This window comes from Aulonocara sp. 'chitande type north' Nkhata Bay, linkage group LG11, assembly GCF_057382095.1.
Source record: "Aulonocara sp. 'chitande type north' Nkhata Bay isolate Kocher_YH1m ecotype deep benthic linkage group LG11, A_spYH_male_GT1.1, whole genome shotgun sequence".
NCBI classification, from domain to species: Eukaryota; Metazoa; Chordata; class Actinopteri; order Cichliformes; family Cichlidae; genus Aulonocara; species Aulonocara sp. 'chitande type north' Nkhata Bay.
This window is the reverse complement of record NC_141354.1, coordinates 4,318,431-4,345,010: the sequence shown is the minus strand read 5'-3', so window position 1 is coordinate 4,345,010 and position 26,580 is coordinate 4,318,431. Positions and strand designations below refer to the sequence as shown.

General features: G+C 45.2%; 1 protein-coding gene across 5 annotated transcripts in view; it reads right to left on the bottom strand.

Moving 5' to 3' along the window:
• The window catches only part of adcy3a (adenylate cyclase 3a), a 62,190-nt gene that overhangs the window by 30,591 nt on the left and 5,019 nt on the right, over positions 1-26,580 (bottom strand). For all 5 annotated transcript variants that reach the window (XM_086310263.1, XM_086310261.1, XM_086310265.1 and 2 more), the window contains exons 3-7: positions 13,926-14,075; positions 7,052-7,182; positions 5,832-5,943; positions 1,202-1,329; positions 616-774 (exon numbers count right to left, since the gene is read on the bottom strand). In XM_086310263.1, coding sequence (XP_086166389.1) covers positions 616-774; positions 1,202-1,329; positions 5,832-5,943; positions 7,052-7,182; positions 13,926-14,075 — 680 coding nt within the window. The remainder of the gene's footprint in view (positions 1-615; positions 775-1,201; positions 1,330-5,831; positions 5,944-7,051; positions 7,183-13,925; positions 14,076-26,580) is intronic.

Here is a 26,580-nt window from a genome sequence, read left to right as displayed (position 1 = left end):
AAAGTTGTTGGTGTCAGACTGACTGATCTACTGGAATCACTTCTCCCGAGTGTTTACAGAGGGAGGCCAGAACAGAGGAAATATCCAGTGAGCATCAGTGCTCTGGGTGAAAACATGACCAGAAAGCTTACAGCGAGGCAGCAGGTCGCGTCAACACAACATGTAAGCTAAGGACCAAAGTCTCTGAGGAATGTTAGCAGCACCGTGTTGAATCGTTCTGTCAGTTTTAAAGGCAAAAGTGGTTTAATTAGGTAACAGTGAGTGTCTTTAGTTTCAGGTTCAGTTTCAGATCTCTTAGCCAATTCATGCAGCGTCAGCATCATTTGTTTCTGGCTGGGAATAGTCCAGCGACTCTTCTCTGAAACACACCAAGTAGCTGATACAGACAAAAACATGATATAAATGTTTGGTTCAGAGTAAGAACTTTATTCACATCTCCAGTGACCTAAAAACTAAAACGCAGCACATCTACTTTGTGCATGTTATTTACATGAGCCGACACATGAAAACACTCACATCGAAGGAGAAATAAGGAAAATGGCACCATGTGAGAAACACAGTCCAATCAGTATTGATCAATGCAACTACGCTGTAGTGTGAAGCTGATGTTCTCACCCTGGGATCCCTCCAGCCTCCATTTTATTGGCCACTGTGACATCTGTGGACCAAACATCATACTGCCAACGTTTCTGGCCCAGCACTCCTCCCAGGACCGTACCACTGTGCACTCCAACACGCATGTCCACATCTGTCTGGGTTTTCTCTCGGACATACCTGTGGTCAGTTCAGAAAGCAGCAGCGTTAAAAACAAAGCACAGGTAGCATTTTTTGGAGTAATAATCAAGCTGTCTCAAAGCCTGATTACCACAAAAGAAGAAAAACATTCCAGCAATACAGGAAACAGCGTCTCTGGCGTGCCACTAAACGCCATCCATCCGTGCACAGCAATGTTCTGGAGCCTGACCAACATGATGGATCACAATCAATTTGTGTTTAATGACCTCTCATTGTTACATCACAGCTACAATCCACAAAAAGTCAATAAGAGTCCATCAGTGTGATCAATCCCACACTGTGGACAGAATGACTAACCCACTACATCCCATAATAACGTAGATGAAACTGTCTGATCTTTGGAAAAGCTTAGAATCAGGCAGTTATCCCAGGCCACCCCTCCTCACGCGTGCTCATTCATACTCACGAAATGGCCTCCACCATGGCCAGGCCCATCATGATAGAGCAGGCGGCGTGGTCGTCCCTGTAGTCCGGCAGCCCACAGATACAGTAGTAGCAGTCTCCCAGGATCTTGATCCTTAGCTGGTGGTATTTCTGAAAGGCAGGTCTGTTTTAGTCAGACAGTGGATCAAGATCGGACATAAATCACGAGCTCGCTGTCCAGCTGTCTTCTTAGCAGGTCTAACAACAGCAATGGGTTAAACTGCTAGAAACACATACATGCAATGGATGGCAGTTAGCACAGACTGGATGGAGGCGAGCACACAGGCTGTCTTTTTACTTCATTTCCTCATAGGCTAAGCTTAATCTTGGGCATTAAGCTACTCCTGTTACTAATTTTAATAAGAAATAATGCAAAAAAGCACTTTGATCTATGATAGTACACTATATGGTGTTTAGGGGACTGCGAACATTATTGGCATATTATTAATGCTAACATATTAAGCTAGGCAACCTAGAAGGATAGAGCTCTACTGTCACGCAGATACCCATAAAATTAGTTCCAGACTGGTGAAACCTTATGCAAGCTTTGACATTTGGGCTCATACACAACCTGGGTACATGTTCACAGCCAGTATGGAGCCATGCAGTAGCACTTCCTAGATGATGACAAACTGGGGTGCAGCCTCATACCAATTAAGACAGGATCTCTACAGAGAAATATTTGCACATGAGCATGCAGAACCTGTAGATAACATACAGGACTCTGGCACGAGTTTGGTTTAGGTTGTAAGTCATGAACAGCATACAGAACAGTAAATCTTGCCTGGAGATAGGGCACCCACATCCTGTTAAACGCCAAAAGATCTCACTAAACAAAATTTATTTTCTAAATATGGTTTTCACAGTGTCACAGTGGAATTAGCCTAACAAACAAAATCCTGTTCGATTCTGGGAGGAGTCAGCAAGAGGTGTGGACTCGAGTCACATGACTTGGACTCGAGTCAGACTCGAGTCATTAATTTTATGACTTTAGACTTGACTTGAAAAAATGTTCTAAGACTTGTGACTTGACTTGGACTTTTACACCAATGACTTGGGACTTGAATTGGACTTGAACCGGTTTACTTGAAAAGACTTGATATTTCACCCCAAATATAAAATTTAACATGCATATTATATAGAGATTGAAAATGTGACGTCATTCACGGGTAGAACCGCAAAGGATTCTGGGAACTCGTGGCAAGAGGTACTAGCGCACGCAGGCTTTCAATTGAAATCAGTTATACAGCGATAAAAAGAAACACAAAAATGTCAAGAAGCTGTTGTATTATTAACTGCAATAGCCGGTCACATGACAGCCACGGGAAGCCGACGGGTAAAGAGATCGGTTGTTATCGGATTACGTCGTTGAAGAGAAATTGTTCGAGCCATGTTTCCGAAGTAACAAAGAGGCGACTGGATTGCAGCCATTCAAAGACCAAATATAACGTCCCAGAACACTCCAGCTCACAGGTTAGTCTGCTCCAAGCATTTACACGAAGGTCAGTCTGCTGTTGTAGTTAATACGTCATTTTCATAACATAATTGGTGATATAGGTTACAAGCAAGTCTGCCGTTGAACAGAAATTGTCGCTCCTTTGTTTATTGTGCATAAATAGTGAATTGTCCTGACACAATATTGCGTTTCGCTTCTGTTATTATGGTACATTGACAAAAACATATACTTTTATTCACAGGATAAAACCGGTTTTTTGTATCACTAATTGACCAGTACGATTACAGCATACAATATTATTGTCACTGCTACATTTCTGTGATGCTACCAGAAATTATTTCCACTACTAATTAATTATCGTTGAGCTCAAAGGTCCTATTAATAAACGGTTAGCGAATCTGTATTTATGGAGACGATTTGTGAGACTGGTAAACTTATGATACGTACGATGGTCTTTCGTTCTACACGGTGCATTTCAAGGTCCTGCACCCATCCGTCGGTAAACTGTACCTGGGCTTGTTGCAGTGACCTGAAGTTACTAAACTTCATGAGTGTATGCACTCACTCCAAGAACCGTATGATTATAAATATGCTACGATGAGATAGCTGACTTCATCTAACTAGCAAATGTTTTCCAGGCTACGTTGGTGATACAGTTTTTTTTAATGTGTATGATATTTTTGTCATGCGATTTTAAAGCCGGTCCTACAACCGCATCCAAGAATAACATGCAGCTTATCTCAGAACTGTCGGTGAAAATTATTCTTGGAGCTAGGTTTAATTGAGCTGCATTTTAAAGAGGTGCAATTTCACAATTTGTGTATATTTTCTAAGTTCACTATTTTGTCATGTGTTGAGAAAAACACAGATTTAAAAATTACATGGTCTAATATTTACATTTAGCATAACTGCAACATTATTTTTTCGTTTTTTTTTTAAAGACTCGAAAGGACTTGAAATTCAAAGTTTCAGACTTGTGACTTGACTCGGACTTTTACACCAGTGACTTGAGACTCGACTCTGACTTGCCTGACATTACTTGAGACTTGACTTGAGACTTGAGGATAAAGACTTGAGACTTGCAAAACAATGACTTGGTCCCACCTCTGAATAGTGCAGTTATCCCTACCCTGAACGAGGTTTCAGGGATTAGGTCCTGTGTTGCAGGCGCAATCGTAGGTAGAAATAAACTCCTTGCTGTGAGTTTCTCCTTTACTGAATCAGCTACCGTTAGCTTCAAATGTGTTGTCTGCAATTTTATTGTTGCTTACAATTCAATTCAAATCAATTTTATTTATTAAGCGGCAAATTACAACAACAGTCCCCTCACGGTGCTTTATATTGTAAGATAAAGACCCTATAACTATACAGACAGAACGGCAACAATCAAAGTTTCTCAAGGAGGGGCAGCCATGTGCAGCAAGGCTGAGAGGAGGGCCCGTGTGATCTAAACATAAATACATATGCATAATAATAAACTGACAGCAACACTGAGCCACTGAGAAAGTGACATGAAACCACAGCAACCATTGCTAAACATGGATATATATCAACTTACCACAAAAAGTCAGAACATTTGTGTTGTAAAACAACTTTATGTGTGTTTTGTTCTTGGCAATACATATTTCTACCACTGACAAGCCTGTTGTCTTTCCACATTTGGAAAGAAAATCCATTTATGGATTGAGCCGCCACATACGTGGACTGTGCCCATGAAAAACTTCAATCCATATTGAAAATGAAACAGTTTATTCTTTTAACAAACAGGGGCCTCAGTATCATGTGAAAGAACCATACACAGCCGAAAAAGCCTGGCACCTCCTCCTGTAGCGGTGCATGACACGCACATAGGGTAAAAGGGCAGGTGGCCACCAGATGGCCAGGCACTCCTTCTCTACTGTGTTGTACCTGGCCTCCCACTCCAACAGTTTCCTGCTGATGTACATGAACAGGCGGTCACTCCTCTGGCCATAGGCACGCCACCGCCATGGCGCGAAAGACCTCCAGGAAGGCGTGGGGGTTGTCTCCTTCACCCATTCGGTAGAGGGTGGGGGCGACGGCAGTGTCAGCAAGGAACCACCTTGAGCGACCAGACTCTCCGACACTTTCGTCTGGTGCACAGACTGGTCCTGCACAGCTGTCTGCTCCCACTGCAAAGCTGGCAGCTCACCAACATCTGGGCCCACGCCTTAACTGGTTGGGCCAGTCATTGTTCCGCCATGCCACGACTCTGGTTTTGGCACGGCTGTGACAATGATGGACCCGACAGCAGCATTGCAGTTTTCCACATCTTTATTGGCTGGGTTTCCACTGTGCACCTTTCCAGCTGCCCTGCTTCTGTACCACAAACAGCACACCTCCCACCTCAGATCCTGGCAACATCTTTTACAGGGGAACCATGATTGGATGATGAGGTCAGATGTATAACTCCTCCCCTGACAACACACCCTGAACACACTGCTCCACCCCTCCCCTGCAGCTGAGCAACAGAACCACACCTCCGCCACACACCCCCACCGCCCAACTGAGGCCCACACCATCACACCGCCTCTAACTAAAGCTGTTACCCTACAAGTTAATAGATTAACATATCAGTAGACTGCATCTGGACTCATTACAGAGCATAATATTCCTCCTCATGTTCAGGTTCCAGTTTACATGATGCCGACACACCTGCAAACAGGCCCGACAGTGAAGGGCATTTAAGGCACATTGGTGCAACTTGGTTTTACAGAACACCAGCTTGAAGATGCCCCTTGGCACAAGCCCTATCCAGATCAGTCAAATGTGGCATGCCTTACCATTGTAGCAGACCATTGTTGTATCTGATTGTCAGCACCTGAGTACCAGAGATCAAAACAACAGCAGAACCAGCGGTTTTTCATTAGCAAAGGTGGCACCATTTGAGGGGAAAGGAACAGGCTTTTTCCAATGGTATAATATTTATTGCCAAGAAGCATCATTACAACAAATTGATATGTGACAATCATTTCAAATGACCTCCCATAAATCACATAAAGGTTAGAGGTGGATTCTAAATGAGTATTTCTTGTAATCTTGATGAATCCCATAAAAGATTTCAGTCTAAATCGGAAAAATGTAAATAACAACAAATAACCGTGACATCACTTTAGTTAGTTTACACTGTGATACTCACAGCAGCTAGTTTGTCAAAGCGGGCAAAGAGCTCATTAAGCAGCTTGACAAGCTCCTGAGCACTGCAAGAAGACGACAGCTGGGTGAAGCCCACAATGTCTGCAAACAAAATACTGAAAGAGAAAAAATACACATTACTGACATCATTCTTTAACAGCTACATTAAAAAATTCTTCATGCACATTTTCAAAAATTCAAGAAGAAGCTTAGTATAAGCAAATCTAATAGGACCATCGGCTTTCATTTTTAAGTTAGTGGCCTCTTTTTCACAATATTCTTATCCATTAATATTAAAATATATACAAGCCATGTTCCAAAAAGCAATTTGTAAATAAAGAATGCAATGATTTATATTTATACTGTTTTGTTTGTTTGTTTGTTCTTTTACAGACAATATGTCAAACATGAAAAGGCAAAACTTTTCTTTTAAGAAATATGTACACTCATTTTTGAACAGCATTGTTCACATGATAAGAGTACTGTGCACATCTGTGAAGGCATCATTAATGTTGATCAATATATTTTATAGCTTCACTCTAGTCTTACTATTCAAAGCACTTTAGAGTACAAGCTACATTTAAAGCCAATTTAGAATTGTAACTGAGAGAAAGCACCCAAATGCAACTCACACAAAAAATAAATATACAAAATCCAAACCTTTAACTTCAAACATGCAGTGGTCACAAACAGTGAAGCTGGGAACAATGCCAAAAACCAGAGCAGGACAAAAGACAGTTTGTAAAACACTCTGATAGCTCAAATGCAAATCAAAAGTAACACAAAGTCCAAAAACACTGGTGGAAATTGTAGAGCAGGGGTCCCCAGTCCCAGTCCTCGAGGGCCGGTGTCCCTGCAGGTTTTAGATCTCACCCTGGGTCAACACACCTGAATCACACGATGAGTTCATTACCAGGCCTCTGGAGAACATGTTGAGAAGGTAATTTATCCATTTAAATCAGCTGTGTTGGATCAAGGACACATCTAAAACCTGCAGGGACACCGGCCCTCGAGGACTGGGATTGGGGACCCCTGTTGTAGAGTATACAGTTGTGGTGGGCAACTGAGTGAATACAGCAATCCTGAGCCAAATATTAACAAGGATTTAGAATTACCAAAGGAAATAAAACCCAAATCCCCAAACCTTGACAAAAATCACAAGACTCATACTTCACAGACATGCAGAACCCTTGATGGTTTAAGTTTATAGAGGTACCAAATTACCTGACATTTTCATGCCTGTACATGTACATGGTGTTGAACTGTTGCATTTCTTTCTGACTAGGCCCCTTCTTCATGTCCTGAAGCATTTCATCAGCTATGTGCTTTGGAAGAATGGAGAGGAGCAGACGCTCCTGTGGAGGACAAAAGCAAAAGCAGACAGAGCATATTAGAAAACAACACTGGTAATAATCAGGTCCCTCACAGAGAAGACACTGGTTATCCTATTGCTTTTCTATTTGGCTTGAATACAAGGACACTTTGCCATGCACATTGGAGCATTAGCATTAGAGAGATGGTGCACCAATTAGCACCATCTCCCGCTCCCTTTCTCCTGTTACTTGTGAGCAAGGCCGCGAAATACTTGAACTCCTCCACTTGGGGCAGGAACTTATCCCTGACCCGGAATGAGCACTGCACCCTTTTCTGGCTGAGGACCATGGCCTCAGATTTGAAGGTGCTAACTTTCATTCCCATCGCTTCACACTCGGCTGCAAACCGTTCCAAGGCAAGCTGGAGGCCACCACCCGATGAAGCCAACAGAACCACATCATAACGCGAAAAGCAGAGATGAAATTCCGAGACCATCCAAGTGAAAGCCTTCCGCCACTTGGCTACGTCTATAAATTCTGTCAATAAAAATCATGAACAGAATTGTTGACAAAAGGCAGCCCTGGCGGAGACCATCACCCATCAGGAACAAGTCTCCTGGAGAGGGGCTGGACTCTGTCTCAGTCTGGAGTTGCCCCTGGTGAGAGGCGGCGGGCTGGGGTGGGTATCCTAATATCCCCTCGGCTTGCTGCCGGTACATTGGGGTTTTTCCCGGTGGACGAGAGGGTTTGTTCCCTGCGCCTTAGGGTCGGGGAACGGGTCCTGACTGTCATCTGCGCTTATGCGCCGAGTGGCAGTTCAGAGTACCCAGCCTTCTTAGAGTCCCGGGGGGGGGGGGGGGGGGGGGGGTGCTGGAGGGTGCTCCACCTGGAGACTGTTGTCCTGCTGGGAGACTTCAATGCTCACGTGGGTAACGACAGCGAGACCTGGAGGGGCGTGATTGGGAGGAACGGCCTCCCTGATCTGAACCCGAGCGGTGCTCTGTTATTGGACTTCTGTGCTAATCACAGTTTGGCCATAACGAACACCCTGTTCGAACATAAGAGTGTCCATAAGTGCACGTGGCACCAGGATGCTCTAGGCCGTAGGTCGATGATCGATTTTGTAATCGTATCAGCAGACCTGCGACCATATGTTCTGGACACTCGGGTAAAGAGAGGGGCTGAGCTGTCAACTGATCACCACCTGGTGGTGAGTTGGATCAGGTGGCGGGGGAAAATACTGGACAGACCTGGTGCACCTAAACGCGTAGTGAGGGTGTGCTGGGAACGTCTAGCAGAGGCCCCAGTCCGCGAGATCTTCAACGCACACCTCCGGCAGAGCTTCAACAGCATTCCGAGGGAGACTGGGGACATTGAGTCCGAATGGACCATGTTCAGTGTCTCCATTGCCGAAGCTGCTGCATTGAGCTGCGGCCGCAAGGTGGTTGGTGCCTGCCGTGGTGGTAATCCCCGAACCAAATGGTGGACACCAGAGGTGAAGGGAGCCACCAGGCTGAAGAAGGAGTCCTATCGGGCTTGGTTAGCCTGTGGGACTCCGGAGGCAGCCGACAGGTATCGACAGGCCAAGCGGAATGCGGCTCGGGCAGTGGCTGAAGCAAAAACTCGGGTGTGGGAGGAGTTCGGAGAGGCCATGGAAAAAGACTTTCGGGCTGCCTCGAAGAGATTCTGGCAAACCGTCAGACGTCTCAGGAGGGGAAAGCGGTGCTCTACCTGCACTGTGTATAGTGCTGGCGGAGCGCTGCTGACGTCGACTGAGAAAATTGTCGGGCGGTGGAAGGAATACTTCGAGGACCTCCTTAATCCCACTGACACGTCTTCCGAGGAGGAAGCAGAGTCTGGGGATGAGGGGAATGACCCGCCAATTTCCGGGGGCGAGGTCACTGAGGCAGTTAAACAACTCCTTGGTGGCAGAGCCCCTGGTGTTGATGAGGTCCGCCCCGAGTTCCTGAAGGCTCTGGACGTTGTAGGGCTGTCCTGGTTGACACGCCTCTGCAATGTTGCGTGGAGATCAGGGGCAGTACCTGTGGACTGGCAGACCGGGGTGGTGGTCCCCATCTTCAAGAAAGGGGACCGGAGGGTGTGTTCCAACTACAGGGGGATCACACTCCTCAGCCTCCCTGGGAAAGTCTATGCCAGGGTGCTGGAAAGGAGAGTTCGTCCGTTAGTCGAACCTCGGATACAGGAGGAACAATGCGGTTTTCGTCCTGGTCGCGGAACACTGGACCAGCTCTTTATCCTCTCCAGGATACTTGAGGGTGCATGGGAGTTTGCCCAACCAGTCTACATGTGTTTTGTGGACTTGGAGAAGGCATTCGACCGTGTCCCTCGGGGTGTCCTGTGGGAGGTGTTGCGGGAATATGGGGTGTCTGGCCCATTGCTACGGGCCATTCGATCCCTATACAACCGTTGCAAGAGCTTGGTTCGCATTGCCGGCAATAAGTCGGACTCGTTCCCGGTGGGTGATGGGCTCCGCCAGGGCTGCCCTTTGTCTCCGGTTCTGTTCATAATTTTTATGGACAGGATTTCTAGGCGCAGCCAAGTGGCGGAGGGCTTTCGCTTTGGTGGCCTCAGAATCTCATCTCTGATTTTTGCAGATGATGTGGTTCTGTTGGCTTCATCGGGCAAGGGCCTCCAGCTCGCACTGGAGCGGTTCGCAGCCGAGTGTGAAGCAGCGGGAATGAGGATCAGCACCTCCAAATCTGAGGCCATGGTTCTCAGCCGGAAAAGGGTGGAGTGCCCACTCCGGGTCGGGGATGAGTTCCTGCCCCAAGTGGAGGAGTTCAAGTATCTCGGGGTCTTGTTCGCGAGTGATGGGAGAAGGGAGCCGGAGATCGACAGACGGATTGGGGCTGCAGCTGCAGTAATGGGGACGCTGCACCGGTCCGTCGTGGTGAAGAGGGAGCTGAGTGTAAAAGCGAAGCTCTCAATTTACCGGTCGATCTACGTCCCTACCCTCACCTATGGCCACGAGCTGTGGGTAGTGACCGAAAGAACGAGATCGCGGATACAAGCGGCAGAAATGAGCTTCCTCCGAAGGGTGGCTGGCCTCTCCCTTAGAGATAGGGTGAAAAGTTCGGCCATCCGGGAGGGGCTCAGAGTAGAGCAGCTGCTGCTCCACATCGAAAGGAGCCAGCTGAGGTGGTTCGGGCATCTGACAAGGATGCCCCCTGGGCGCCTCCTGGGTGAGGTGTTCCAGGCATGTCCCACCGGGAGGAGGCCCCAGGGCAGACCCAGGACACGCTGGAGAGATTATATCTCTCGGCTGGCCTGGGAACGCCTTGGTATTCCCCCGGATAAGCTGGAGGAGGTGGCTGGGGAGAGGGAGGTCTGGGCCTCTTTGCTTAGGCTGCTGCCCCTGCGACCCGGCCCCGGACAAAGCGGATGAAAATGGATGGATGGATGGATGGATGGAGAATGAGGCCAAGCCACAGATCCTCAGCAGGATTTTCTGGCACAACTTTACCTGCTTCCAAGGTGCGTTGACAGGATGAAACAAATCGCAATGCAGAGACTCCAGCAACACTTAAAGGGAAGAGGAACAACTTTATTGACTGACCAATGCGTTTCGGCTTGTTGCCTTCATCAGGGTCATAGTAACACATACTAGAAGTGTGCTTAAAAAGCGCTTTGGGTGCCTAGAAAAGTGCTATATAAATGCAATCCATTATTATTATTATTATTATTATTATTATTATTAAATAAAAGGCAGGAATCAGAAATTAATTTTAAAAAAATTAAATTTAACCAATCACATCTTCAAGCCACAGATCCAGAAATTGCTGGAAGGCTCTCATCTGACCAAGGAACCTAAGGCCCTAGTTGTTCACTAGGTCATTATTGCACTTTTCTCAATCTTTTAGGAAATGGCAGCAATGTTAAGAATGTAAAAATAATTCCTAGAAAAGAACACAAGAAACTACAGTGAGCAATACATAAGGGAGATGAGTAAAGGTCTAAATGTCTCTTAAAGCATGACAAAGGCACCCTAACCCCAACGCCCTAACCCTCTTGCTGTGTTTACAGGTTGACTAGCTCCAAACTGTTAGGCAGTGAGGCTGCAGTGTGTCAAGGAAATCCAAAAGTGAAACACAGGAGTTAACATCCAGTTTGTAAGAGTGCTGTACAGAATGCTATAACAGGGTACATCTATATGTGAACTTTCAAATAGAAACGGTTGTAATACTTGAACTTTGTACTAATTTTTATGTGTGTTGAGATGAAAAGAGGAAGAACAGTGGAGCAAGTTACATTAACGTACTAGATGTGCCAACAGCATGGACAGGTTGAGCGTGTGCATGAGTGCACATGTGCACGTATAAAACAGGTGTGAGGCATGGAAAATATTAGCAGTGTAGAGGGAGAGCGAGAGGAGGCGATGTATATCACCAAAAGCATATAAAGTGCTGCTGAAAAGGTTTGGGATTCTTCTTCTAATTTTCCATAAAGAAGTGGCAAACAGCATCAGAAGAACAGACTTTGGAGTTCACAGTTGGAAATATCAGCGAGAAGCACCAGAGGATTAACCACTCTGGACTTAACCACTCTGGACTTATGAATTGGAATGATAATTTTTGGCTTTTTCTCTACTTGTTTCTGTAGGATGTTGGATTGCCATCTCAAAGCTCATCAAACTTTGTAGCGAGTCTCTGCTTCCCCATTTGGACATTATTGGGCACAGCATGGAGTGGAGTGCATCTCAGTCCTGGATGTGCCTCCTCTCTCATTGTCCTTAAGATTAATCTCAGAGATCAATAGCATGAAGTAGATTAGTTAGATTAGGGTAAAATTTAGGTGATCTGATTAAGTGATTATTACTATTTGACTAAGCTTTGGCTTTGGTCCTACTATATTGTATAGATAAAATATCCTCATTCAAAAGTATAAATTGTGTTTATTCACTCTTTGTGAAATAGTAAAGGTCAAAACTTGTGCATGAGCATCATCATTCAAAAAGTTCTTGCAGGTTGTGCACAGCCTTAAAATGAACAGATCCTTTTTCCTACCCACTAAAGAGTAACCTGGTCAATTTTATGAGGTGCACGGGTTATACAGAAGAGCTCCAGTTAGTCGGTGTGGTTCACGAATCGCACTTGAGCTGCAAGGATACCCAGTCAGAGGAAGTAGGGTAGACATCCAGAGTTTAGCAGAGCCAGGCGAATCTTCTCATCACCAGCTCAGTAGTCCAGTTCCTACATTCCCTGTTGCACAATATCACTGACCCTGCCAGTCCAGATCCCCTTTACAGGGATAACTGGCAGATCCAACAAGTGTTTTTCTCAAACAAAACAAAAGCATACATTACACACACACACACACACACACACACACACACTTATTGTTTTTACACATTTCAAACGCACCTTCACAGAAGTACACACAGACCGAGAGGCGGGCTGGGCATCAGCAGCTTTCAATATCGTTATCAAAATTCAACAGAGAGGCCAAGAAGGATCAAACAGCTGAATAGGTTGGCTCTGTGATTACAGCTGACACTGACTCAGGAGGCTGGTTGCCTCGGCAACCATCACCAGTCAGATGTCTCTTGATTGGTCAGCAGCTCTCATCTTTCACCAGCGCATGCTCTTCCATCAGTATTCTGGGAGTTTCTTTCACATGTTTATCACCACTGCTGGGTTACTTTTCCTCTCAATTTCTTCTCATAGCACATTCACACTTGACATCTCTTTCTTACTTGCTCTCTCTCACAATCTCACTCTCTCACTCTCTCACACTCTCACACACACACACACACACACACACACACACACACACACACACACACACACACACACACCATCTGTTCCATAAATAATAGTAATAGTAATTTAGACTGCCTAGTGGCCACAGATGCAACAGCAGAAGGGGAGCTGACTGCTGATATGGTCACAGCTCAGACAAACACGCCAACATACAAATAATGTGTACATATTTTCCAAAGTGAGTGCTGCTAACAGAGGAAACATATCTATGAAGCCCTGTTGGTTTCATAAAGCCAGACAATAACTTATATTTGGTAGTGTTGTTCTCTGTGCTTGTGTTTCACTGTGGACTTGGGCAGCTCCTGCACACATTCAAACAGGGACAACAGTGAAACAGAAGGGTGTACTAAAAAGCGAGATACACATTTTTATTTTATCTGCCCAAATCACCACAGCAGTTCCCCGCATGCATTGAAAAAGTGCTCAGACACACATTTTGGGAGCAATTCAAACATATAGGAATGCTGGAATGTTCATAACGCTTCACAAGGAACAGATGGTGAAAGTGAAAGCAGCAACATTTAAATAAGTTCTTTTTTTTACTGATTTTGAGCATAGAATTTAGAGTTTATCGTAAATGTATTATTTACATTCTAAACACATGCAATTAGTGGCTAACTGGTGATTCTAAATTGCCCATAAGTATCAGTGTGAGTAGCAATGGTCGTTTGTCTATGTTAGCCCTGATCAGACTGGCGACCTCACCAGGCTGCACACGGCCTCTTGGTTCCAGCCCACCGCGACCATGATAAGGCAGAAGACATTTTTTATTTGTAAATTTAGATTTCTTTATTACTCTCACTTAGATGAAAATAGGTGAAATGGGAAAATCTCTGTTTTGCATTTAGTTGTATAATTCTGCACACTAACAGTTGCCCGATCATCGTGGATATAAAAGCCAAAACTTTGACTATCTTAAATATTCAGGTTTAGTTGATCAGCAATAAAATGAATCGTCAAAGATACGAGTTGCCTGTGCACACAGTGCAGTGTCTGTCCTCTGACCTGTTGTTGACTCTGCTCCTCCAGGTTGAGTTTGACCTCCAGCGACTGTCTCGCCTCCAGAAAGGCCTTCCGATGTTTCCGATCAGCCATGTAGTACGACATGATGCCCACAGTGATGGCACAAACATAAATCACAAGGTTGGCTAGAAGCTTGAAAACAAGAAGTGAGAGTACATTCATAATTTCACTTCTGTGCACTCTTACAAGTTTATAAATGACACAACTTGCTTTTTAAAAATTCACATATATTTAAAACAGTACAGCAAATGGAAATCCTGTAACTATAATCACCACACACTGCGAGTTTGCATGTTCTCAGTCCAAAGACATGCAGTCAGTGTTATTAGGCTAACCGGTGATTCTACATTGCCTGTAGTGTAGATGTAAATGTGAGTGTGAATGGTTGTGCGTCTCTCTGTGTAGCCCTTTTGTGTAAGGTGTACCACAGAGCAGGGATAGGCTCCCCCCACGCTGAATCAGATAAGTGGAAGAAAATGAATAGGATGAATGGGAATGAATACGTTTTTATTCCAAATGTGTAACTGCACATTTAAGGAGGGGTTTTGTTTGATAGTGTTTTTTCACACTGACAGTTTCTTTTTTATATTAATGTTTCTCCCACAAATCCAAAGTCACCCATCAAAACTACACAACTAATTGATTAACTGCATAAACATTCACTGAGCTCAGCAAAAGTACTAACACATCAGCTAGCTAACGTTACTATGGTACTCTTTTCTCTATGGTTGGACCAAGTCCTTTGCACTACTTCCACGTACTTTGCAACCTGTCCTGTCCAGCAGGTCTTTCTCTTGTTTTGAATTTATTGTTTGTATATATGTATTGCTGCTGTCTTGTAACCGTCCAAAAGGCTTCCTCGCATAAAGGGCGCTTTATCATAGGGAAAAAAGAAAGTGAAGAAGAAACGTGATGGAAGACTTTTCATCTTCACATTTTGGAAGAAGAAAAAGATCGTCGTCTGAGAAACCGTCAGTTTCCCAGTAGATTTAGAAGTGTGTGATTGTCGGCTTACATGGAGTCCTCTAACAACAGCTTTTGTGGCGTTTCCTGCAGGATCTCGGAAACAGGTGGATCGAGCTGACGCACGGGTTTTGGGAACAGAGGAAACTGAGACATGGGGCACCGTCACCAGAAGAAAATATAGTGCACTTTGTCCCTCACCTCACTGTAAATAAACGCACGCTTTATTTAAAGAGTCCTGCGTGTGGGTTCTGCAGCCGCATATCTGACGATACCAGTTTTTAAATTGTGTTGATAGGTCACATCAAACCACAGTTATGATTAAAAAAAAAAAATTTGCATTTGAAGTTATGAGAATAATTTGTTAAAGATGTTTGTTAAAGTTTGTGGTTTTTACAGTGAAAAATATAACTTCTTTCTACTCTGATGTTATGTTTAATTTAGATCAATTGCATTAATACAGTATTCCTAAATGAAAAAATAACTAAAGTGAGATGTGAGGTTGTGCTGAAAAGAATGATACCAAACAAGGCAAGGTAAACAGTTTTTAATGGTGAAATGCAGAGGTGAAATCAAAAGTAGTCAAAAAAGGCCAATTATACCCTGGACGCCAGAGGGTTAAACATGTGCATGATCATTCCACATAGCTGATGTGCACAGTCCCTGGGCAGCCTGCGACAAGAGGGCAGAGTGGGGCCTGAATCAAACCTGTTGAAAAACAGTTGTTCATTCACAGGGGTGTAGTCTGAAAGTACATATATGAGGCTATAATGTAGGAACCAAGGTGTATGCATCCTTGATGTTTGCATACAGTAAGTCCAATTAAATCCTGACAAAAGGATGTGCTTCTCCAGGAATTTCCTTAACCCTGGAGAACCTATGGGGTCAGAGCCGACCCCATGGGTTTTCTAGGGAAACCATGGGGTCAAATTTGGGTTCTCCATGGGTTCTCCAGGGTTAATGTACTTCAACGTCTTCCGCAGTTTTTCTTGGTCTGCAAACTCACAGTACAATCCTGTGCAGGGTCGTAGTGATTTTCTTCTTTCAGACTACAATTCCCTACAATTGGCTAGTTCATTCACAAAGCATCTTGGCATTTGTACTGGGGTCCTTAGACACACTAGTCTTCTTTCTGTACTGTATGGCTCTCTTTGAATTTCTTGAAGATACTCCAGTTCTTGACATTTGGAAACACTGTGGAAACTTTGAATATCCCTCTCCTACTTTCTGAGCACCAAAAATTATTTTTCTTAATTCTAAAATGATTTCTTTTGGTTATTGCTATAATCCTTTCTCAAGTGACAGCTTAAACCCTTGCTCAGGGTTCATACACCTTTTTCCAGAGTAAAATTCAGCACTTTCAAGGTCCATTTTAAAGCTTTTCCAGCACATTACCACTTTGATAAATTACATATTTATACAAATACATACAAACTCAAAATGATTTCACTTTTTTGAAATCGTACAAAAAAAAAAAAAAGTATTATGCTATATGTCACTTGACAAATAACTTCAAATAAAATAAATAAAGAAAAAAATGGGGAAAATAAAGGCATAGGGCATTCTTTTTTAAAAATAAAATGTGCACTAACAACTCAAAATACTACAAAAATAGCAGGGGTGCAACGATACACAAAATTCACGGTTCGGTTCGATACTTTGGTGTCACGGTTCGATATTTTTTCGATACAAAAAATGTTCATGCCTTTTTAATTTATCATTTATTAAAATTATAAATATATATTTTAACCCAAAAGTACAGTTTTTGAATTTAATGGTGCTGAAACAAAGTAATAAAAAAAAAATCTGATTGAGGAATCACTCATCTTTGGAAAAGAGAGTTTATTACACAGAAATGTCTCTTTCCAAAATAAAAGCTATACTATCCGCTTCTTCTGGGCTATATTCTCAGCAGCATATTAAACATATCAGGTCCCCACAAGGAGAATCCTGTGCTAACGGCTGTCTAAATGACTCGGGTAACGTTTGTAGCATGCATGCTTGTTGTTTTTGTCTGCTTCCACTTGTCTTTGCACTAGGATGATGTCGGCGTAAATGTGCAGTCATATTCGTTGTGTTCCCACTAGTGCTGTCAGCGTTAATCTGAAATGACGTTAACGCCACAACACGGCAAATCTCCGTTAACGAGCTACCGCGGATCGCCCCGTGCATGGGGCTGGACGGCGTCAACACGTTAACAAGCTAACTGCGCTAGTTCCCACAAATTGAGCATTGTGTGGCACATCCGACATACTGTTTTACTTTAGTCCATGACGCGCTTACCTTCAGGGTCATCCGTCACATGAAGACCAAAATAGTTCCAAACGCCAGATCTGAATGAGGGTGGGGGAGGTTCAATTTGCCATGTTGCAACGAGCTTAGCTTCTGTCTTGCTAGCTTGCGCTGCGCTCAGTTGATCTGCACTCGACAGTGCAACCTAGGCGGAGTAGTCGAGCGCAGATCCACTGAGCGCTCAACACAGACAGCATCGTCAGAAGGAAAGTTGATAAAATAAATTTAAAAAAAATTGTATTGTTCAATACATATGCGTACTGAACCGAAAACACTATATCGAACGGTTCAATATCGATACGAGTATCGTTGCACCCCTAAAAAAATAGATAGGGCAAGTCAATGTATTTATTTATTTAAATATTTGGATAGACAACTTTTTTTTTTCCTAGTTTTGGTTCTATACATTACCACAATAAATTTTAAATGAAACGACTCAGATGCAGTTGGAGTGCAGACCTCCAGCTTTAATTCAGTGGGTTGGGTCAAAAACACTGCATTAAATGTGAGGAACTAAAGCATTTTTTAACACAATCCCTTCATTTCAGGGTCTCAAAAGTAATTAACAAATTAAACAGATGAAAATAAAATGTTCATTTCTAGTACTTGGCTGAAAACCTTTTGCTTGCAATGACAGCTTGAAGTCATGGACATGACCAGATGCTGGGTTTTCTTCTTTTTAATGCTCTGCCAGGCCTTTAGTGCAGCGGCTTTCAGTTGCTGTTTGTTTGTGGGTATGATTTGGGTCATTGTCCATCTGTATTATGAAACACTGCCCAATCAATTTGACTGGCTTTAGCTGGATTCGAGCAGACAGTTTGTCTTTCAAACACCTCAGACTTCATTAGGCTGCTTCTGTCCTGTGTCGCATCATCAATAAACACTAAGTGCCACTGGCAGCCATGCAGGCCCAAGCCATCACACTGCCTCTGTTGTGTTTTACAGATGATGTGTTGGCTTTGGATCATGACCTGTTCAACACCTTCTTCATATTTGTCTTGCAATGATTCCGGTAGAGGTGGATATTGATTTCATCTCTCCAAAAATGTAATGTTAATGTTTGTTTGTTTTTAAGCAAACTTCAATATATACTTTCTAATCTTCAGACTTATGAGTGTCTTGCACCTTGCAGAAAAACATCTGCATTTACTTTCATGTGGTAGACTTGTATATCCATATGACTACCTCCTGGAAACTGTTAGTTACATGGTTGGCTGTTGTGAAGGGTTTCTTTTCACCATGGAAATGATTCTGCGATCATCCACCACTGTTGTCGTGGACGTCTAGGTCTTTTTGAGTTGCTGAGTTCACCAGTGCTTGCTTTCTTTCTCAGGATGCACCAAACTGTACATTTTGCCGTTCCTAACAGTGTGAGTTTTTTCTCTTTCCGCAGTTTAAGGATGGCTTGTTTCACCTGCACAGAGAGCTCCATTGACCACATGATGTCTGTTCACAGCAAAATCTTCCAAATGCAAGCACGACTCCTCAAAACAACTACAGGTCTTTTATCTGCTTGATAATGACAGAACGAAGGAACTGCCCACACCACATCAGTTGTCCAATTACTTTTGGTCCCTTTAAAAAGAGGGCGGCACAAGGAGCTGAAACTCCTAAAACCTTCATCCAGTTTGAATGTGGATACTCTCAAATGAAAGCTGAGCATCTACAGATTATGTCCATGTCCATTATATACAGTAACCATAATTGAAATCTGGTTTAGTAAATAGGTAGAAAAAAAACCTTTGGCCAGTGTCCAAATATATATGGACCTAACTGTGTATATATTTATATATAGTGCAACAACAACAAGAAAAACGCATATTTCATTTCACGTTTCCTCAGTAAGACCATAAGCAATTAACACAAATAATCCTAGAAGTTCATCATACTGCAAAGGCAAAAGGTTGCATTGTATGCTTTGAGGCGACTGTGTTGTGCTATATAAATAAAATTGAATTGAACTGAATTGAATTGCATATAGTATTGTAACGGTTGGTTAAATGTTATTTTATAGTGACATGTTGGTTATCTCTGCACACTGTTGTTATTTCTTTAAGATACATGTTTGGTCGTGCTGCAGGAAAAAGGGAGTTAATGTATGCACGAAGGGGAGGGGGGGTCCTTGTTGTGTGACTGTGCGGGGCTGAAGTGAGGTGTTGTACGAGGGCACTCTCCCGGAGTTAACGGCCCGTTTGCCTGTGTTACCGAATAAACGGACAAACTGAGATCCAAACGTCTGGTTCTTGCAAACGTTACACTGGTGTCAGAAGTGAAGAGAGAAAAAAAACAAAAACAAAAAAACACCGAAAACGCCCGACACCCTGTTGCTGGCGACGCTAACCGTCACGAGACACGAGGATGTTGCCAGGCAAGATTAAGAAGGAGACGGAGGAGAAGCAGGTTCGTCCGCACTCGCCTGCCCATAGATTGAGGGAAACGGCAACTTTTGCCATGTTCCAGTGATGATTGCGGGGGTGTCCTGTACGGCCCTTCTGGACACGGGGTCCAAGGCAATGCTGGTCCGACCCGATGTTGTCCCAGCCGGAGCTGCTGTGCAACCAACTAATGTGCGACTTAAGACTGTGACCGGTGATCTGGCCCCAATTAGAAGGAGGGGAGTGTTCCAGTTTAAGGTGGGGGACCTCGGCGTACCTTATGCTGCCTGGGTGGCTGACGTGCAGGACGCCTGCATCCTTGGGCTGGATTTTTTGCGAGCCATTGGTGGTGTACTGGACTTAGGCAAAGGCTTCCTCGTACTCCCTGATGGGAAGAAGGTGCAGCTTATTCCTCTCCGGTCTGCCCAGCATCTGCCGTGGCGTCCACCTCCACCTCCACCTCCGAGACCCCTGCAGACCCGCCAGCAGAACAGCAAGCGGGGGAGGAGGAGAGGCTCTCAGCAGTGAGGAGCATCTGGTCAAAGAACTGTGAGGGGCTGACTCCACAGCAGCAAGAGAGTCTATGGCAGGTACTAAGAGAGTTTAGTGACATTTTTGCCCTGAAAGAAAGTGATGTTGGCTTGACACACTTGGTAGAGCACGTCATTGAGACCGGGGATGCCCAGCCTATTAAAGTGCGCCCCCGCCGCCTGCCCCTGGCTCATCAGGAGGCTGCTGACAGAGAGTTGTGTGAAATGAGAGTTGTGTGAAATGATAGCCCGTAGGCCTCTGCTGTGGTGATGGTGCCTAAGAAAAAAAGCCCAAGGATGCGTTTCTGTGTGGACTACAGACCACTCAACAAAGTGACGAAAAAGGACTCTTACCCCCTTCCCAGGATTGATGAGTCTCTCGATTTAGTAGCCGGATCCTCCTGGTTCTCCACCCTGGACCTGCGGAGTGGCTACTGGCAGGTGCCACTGTCCCCTGAATCCAGACCGAAGACAGCATTCTGCACTAACAGGGGACTATGGCAGTTCAAAGTCCTGAGCTTTGGTCTTTGCAACGCTCCTGCTACCTTCGAGAGGCTTATGGACAGTGTGCTGGCTGGCGTCCCACGGCAACGGTGTCTGGTTTACCTGGATGATCTTCTAGTGCACAGGAGCTCGTTTGATGCTGCCCTGGATGCCCTGAGACAAGTGTTGGGGAGGGTGGCGACTGCAGGCCTGAAGCTGCACCCCGACAAGTGCCACTTCATGAGGAGGGAGGTAGAGTTTCTGGGCCACAAGCTGGGTCATGACGGCATCAGCACTTTGGAGGAAAAAATTCACACCATTACTGAGTGGCCCACACCAGTGGACCAGAAACAGCTCAAAAGCTTCCTAGGACTGGCGTCTTATTACAGGAGGTTTGTGAAGGGCTTTTCCTCTATAGCTGCACCACTCTTCCGCCTGCTGCAGAAGGACCGTGACTTCATCTGGACCCAGGACTGTCAGCAGGCATTCAACACCCTCCGCAGATCGCTGACAGAGTCCCCAGTCCTCGCCCCCCCTGACCCCACCCTGCCTTTTGTCCTGGACACTGACGCAAGTAATGTGGGGCTGGGAGCTGTGTTGTCGCAGGTTGGGCCGGAAGGTGAGAAGGTGGTGGTGTACTTCAGCCGGGTCCTGAACAGGAGTGAGCGGCGCTACTGTGTCACACGACGTGAGCTGCTGGCCGTGGTGGCAGGGGCGAGACACTTTAAGTACTACCTGTGTGGCACATCATTTGTTATCAGAACTGATCATGCCGCCCTCCAGTGCCTGATGTCTTTCAGGGAGCCAGAGGGACAGGTGGCTCGCTGGCTGGAGGAGCTCCAAGCCTTCAATTTCACTGTGGAGCACAGAGCAGGGACGCACCATTCTAATGCAGACGCCCTCTCTCGCCGCCCATGTGCTGCAGCTGGCTGCCATTACTGTGAAAAGCGAGAGGAGATAGAGCGGGAACTCACAACAATAGACGGAGCAACACAGCTCGCCTGCAGGGCTCTTCTGGTGGTGGATGCAGCGGAGTGGAGGGCACGGCAGAAACAAGTCACTGACCTGCTGTCAGTCCTGCAGTGGCTGGAGAGGGAGGAGCAACCCCTTTGGGATGAGGTCACTGGGTTTTCCGTCTGTACCAGGGGGCTGTGGGCCAGGTTTGCAGCTCACAGGCTGAAGGAGGGAGTGTTGGAGCGTGCCTGGAAGGATCCTGCCACAGGGAAGGAGAGGTGGCAGGTTGTGGTGCCAAGGTCGCTGAGGTCAGCTGTGCTGGAAGCCTGCCATGGGAGCACTGGCTCCGGCCACTTTGGGATCTCCAAGACCCTCCGCCGCCTCCGCCAGGGCTACTACTGGGGTCAGCAGCGGAGGGATGTGGAGGACTTTTGCCGCAGCTGTGATGCATGTTCCTCACACAAAGGGCCACAGGACCAGTCCCGGGCTCAGCTTCAGCAGCAACCAGCAGGAGCTCCAATGGAGCGAGTAGCTGTGGACGCCATGGGCCCATTTCCTCGTACAGACAGAGGAAACCGCTTTGTCCTTGTGGCCATGGACTATTTTACCAAGTGGCTGGAAGCATATGCCATCCCAGATCAGGAGGCTGAGACTGTCGCTGATGTATTAGTGGAGGGGATGTTCAGCCGCTTTGGAACAGCAGAGACCCTCCACAGTGACCAGGGGCGTAACTTTGAGTCCAAGGTATTTGCTGCCATGTGTGAACGCCTTGGGATTAAGAAGACTTGCACCACCCCACTTCACCCCCAAAGCGATGGACTGGTGGAAAGGTTTAACAGGACGCTGGCCCAGCAGCTAGCCATCCTTACCTCAGAACACCAACGGGACTGGGACTACCATCTTCCCCTTATCCTCATGGCCTACAGGTCGGCAGTGCAAGACTCCACCCAATGTACGCCTGCCCTGCTCATGTTAGGGAGAGAGCTGAGAACTCCTGCAGAGTTGGCTTTTGGGAAGCCCCCGGACGCGCCAGAGGCACCACCAGGCCGGGACTACGCAAGGAAGCTGCAGGACCGGCTGGATTCTGCACATTCCTACGCCCGGGAGCAGCTGGCGAAGGCAAGCCTGCGCCAAAAGAGGAATTATGACATCACCACTAAGGGGAGGCACTTCCGTGCTGGGGAGCTGGTGTGGGTCTACAGCACAAAGAGCACGGTGTCCTAAACTGGATTGCAGCTGGGTGGGGTCCTGGAGCGAGTGGGGGAAGTTGTTTACAGAGTGCAGTTGCCTCCTAGAGGGAGGAAAGTGACCGGATGGCCCCCTATGGAGAGGGCAGTCCCTCCCCTCCTTCCCTGAGGGACGAGTACAGAGCTCCCATGACCCTGCACAGAGGGACCCCCGGCCGGAGCTGCGTTCCCCTCCCTCGGACTCTTCACCTCAAAGCCCCGAAGCTCCGTGTACACCCCAGGGGCTCATGAGGTCAAGGAGGGAACGTAGGCTACCACCCCGCCTCAGAGACTGTGTTGTTCCCTCGGGGATGAGGAACTTATTGCTGGGGGGGCAGTGTAACGATGGTTAAATGTTATTTTACAGTGACATGTTGGTTATCTCTGCACACTGTTGTTACTTCTTTAAGATACATGTTTGGTCGTGCTGCAGGAAAAAGGGAGTTAATGTGTGCAGGAAGGGGAGGGGGGTCCTTGTTGTTGTGTGACTGTGCGGGGCTGAAGTGAGGTGTTGTACGAGGGCACTCTCCCGGAGTTAACGGCCCGTTTGCCTGTGTTACCGAATAAACGGACAAACTGAGATCCAAACGTCTGGTTCTTGCAAACGTTACAGTATATAATAGGGATGGACCGAGCCGATATTACGTATCGGTCCGATACTGACCTAAATTACTGGATTTAGGTCACCTGCAACATGGCGCAACTCAGCTCATAACCTTAGCACGTCGGAGCAGTACGCATCACGTGAGAGCGGCTGTGGCGTGCAAGACCTGTCGGCGCTCTGGTTGAGCATTTGGAGCCTCGCTACCAAACCAGCATTTCATCTCTTAAGAAGTTATCGCAGAGAGAAGTAAAGCAAGTGTAAGTTCATCTCTGAATGTTAGTAAAGCATTCCAGCCTTAAGCTTAACAACCGATATATGGAGCGACTGCCTCTTCTTGCTGCTACTTCAATCATGAAACTGATCAATGATCAGCTGATCGTCTTTTCTGTCGCGAGTCCGTCTCTCTCGTTTGTTTTTGTCTCACTTTGCACCAGAAAGAGGAAACCAGCGGCTGAACAACAGCAGCACGTTTAACCTTGATAAGCTGTTGTTAGAATTTATTTAATATTACTTTCTACACCAGGATCCTTTCTATGCAGCTGACGGCTGTAACTGTGCAGGGGCGGATCTAGCAAAGTTTAGCCAGGGGGGCCGATAGGGCATGAACAGGGAAAAGGGGGCACAAAGACATACTTTTCTTTCTTACTCTCATTTAAAATGTCTAGCTTTTAATAAATAATTATCTGAATCTTACACCAAAGTTTTAATCTGATGTAAAATGTATAGAAGTCCATTACTGTATATTATTTAGACTGTTAAGTCTAATATACCCTGGTAAGCTATAGTACTTTTTCCTTTGGGAAGGCACCATCTGTGCAGTCTGCAGTTCTGTTGAAGAAAGATGTTGAATCTATTTAATTATTGTAGAAAAGTTATTGATTTCTGTGCATTTTGTTTTTTGTCTGCTCGTTCACACTACAAATAAAATGCGACAGCAAACGCGCTCTAGTGTGAACGCTTGAAGCGGCCGCATGCACAAAAGAAGACGTCACACACAACGCGCTCTGTTTAGACCCAGACTACCCATTTGGAAAAGATATATATAAATCTTATAAAGTTTGTATCTGTCTTGTGTGAAACTTATATGCTTTTCATATAAGTGTGAAAACAGATATAAGATCCCTTGAAAAATTATATAATGAAACTTATATGTTTTGGATACTTACTAAAACAATGTATGAAAGTAATGAGAAAGTGGCCACTTTCATGAGTAAATTATGTAAGTTTTTACTATTTCTTTTCCGTATGGGTAGGGCTGTGCAATATGTTCAAAGTCTCATATCCCGATATAAGACATCTATCGTCCGATAACGATATAAATCACAAAAATGTAACATTTTCTGTAAACTCTGTGAATCTCGGGCAGCTCGACCTGCGTGAAGTGTTTCCAGCTGTGCGTCGTGTAGCTGGAGTCGAGTTTTAACCGATGCATGAAACGATACATTTTTAGACATAAGTTGTAACGGCGCCGTTTCTTTGTGAGTATTTATTACACGGCGTGCTGCGGGGAAAAGCCTGTTCTAACGTTTGAGTCTAAGCTTTATTTTTTAGCACCTGGCGGCTCTTTTTTACTTCTCATCCGTAAATAATCTGCATCTTTCACGTGATTCAGTTTATTTTGAAAAGTCTCAACAGGATCTTGAGCTTTATTGTGAAAGGTTTATGTAGAACATAAACAAGCGGACACGCGATGGTGTTACCGTCGTTGTTGCTAACCACAACGCATAAAAAACAGGCGCTTGTCCGTCCGTGGTGTGGTTTTATTAAATATAAGAGAAAGAGAGAACTTTAAGAAATTAATAATAACTACAGTGACCATCAGAACCATGAACAAATATTGCCGTAAACAGTTTATTTTGTGACACCACGAAACAAACGACAGCGTAAAATGAAACGACAGACGTTTTTATATCGTCATCCGATATATATCGTTATATTGGCAAATGGCCTGTATTTATATAGCGCTTTTCTAGTCCCCTAAGGACCCCAAAGCGCTTTACACAACCTGTCATCCACCCATTCACACACACATTCACACACTGGTGATGGCAGCTACATTGTAGCCACAGCCACCCTGGGGCGCACTGACAGAGGCGAGGCTGCCGGACACTGGCACCACCGGGCCCCTCTGACCACCACCAGTAGGCAACGGGTGAAGTGTCTTGCCCAAGGACACAACGACCGAGACTGTCCAAGCCGGGGCTCGAACCGGCAACCTTCCAATTATAAGGCGAACTCCCAACTCTTGAGCCACGATCGCCCCAACCCAGACCAAACAGTATTGTTTGACTGATGGCCTTAATATAAAGACTTCAGACTTTATGTTTCCCAATTTTGCTTTAAGTTACTCTGTTATTTACATAATGATGTAAATAACCTAATAATGATCCTTACTGCTGTTTTAGAGGAGCGCTGCTTCAAAGGATAGTTTCTGTCAGAATCTGCAGATTATACAGGACAAATAAAATGTTCACGTTTCTCCAACGTTGTCGTCCCAACAGTTTCACTGACATCTACACGGGATGGCCAGGAAGCGTTCACGTCGTCTTCTCCGGCGCTGATAATTGGCGTCTGTCTTGTGTCAGTGACGTAAAAGACGGATTCAATGCGACCTGACCATCAAACAGCAGTCGCTTTCTAAAACATCAGATATGTATCAGATTCAGGACCACATATGAAAGTGACCCAGATCGGATTTGATGCGCTTTCACCTGCAGTGTGAACGTAGCCTTAGAGTTCCTTGAGTTTGTCAGTTAGCCGTTTCTGCAAATCCTCCAGACTCTTTTCATTTTCTGTTGCAGGTCTTTGAAGCCTGTTGGACTTCAGATGAAGCACAATCTTCCTTCCGACTCAGCAAAAAAGAAAAATAGCAGACGGGTTATTTAAAAAAAAAAATAAATCCCAATACAACTATCAGTGATATGCTTAACTTTGTTTCTGTCTTTGTTATTGCTGAAGTCCTAAATGATCACAGACTGCATTGGGATTCTCAGCTCTATTTAACCCCTCAAAGTGTTCCCAAAGGAACCAAGTTAACACTTTAAAAAGCTGCAAATTGTAAGACATACAAATATAGACAGTGTTCTTCTATTTGGGTGGTGACAACTTTGCTGCTATATAGCCTTTATTCAGAAAGCCCTGGTTATATTGGGCTAATGTTTAAAGCTTTCAGTTGAGGGAACTAATTACAGTCACTGTTACTGCTAAGTA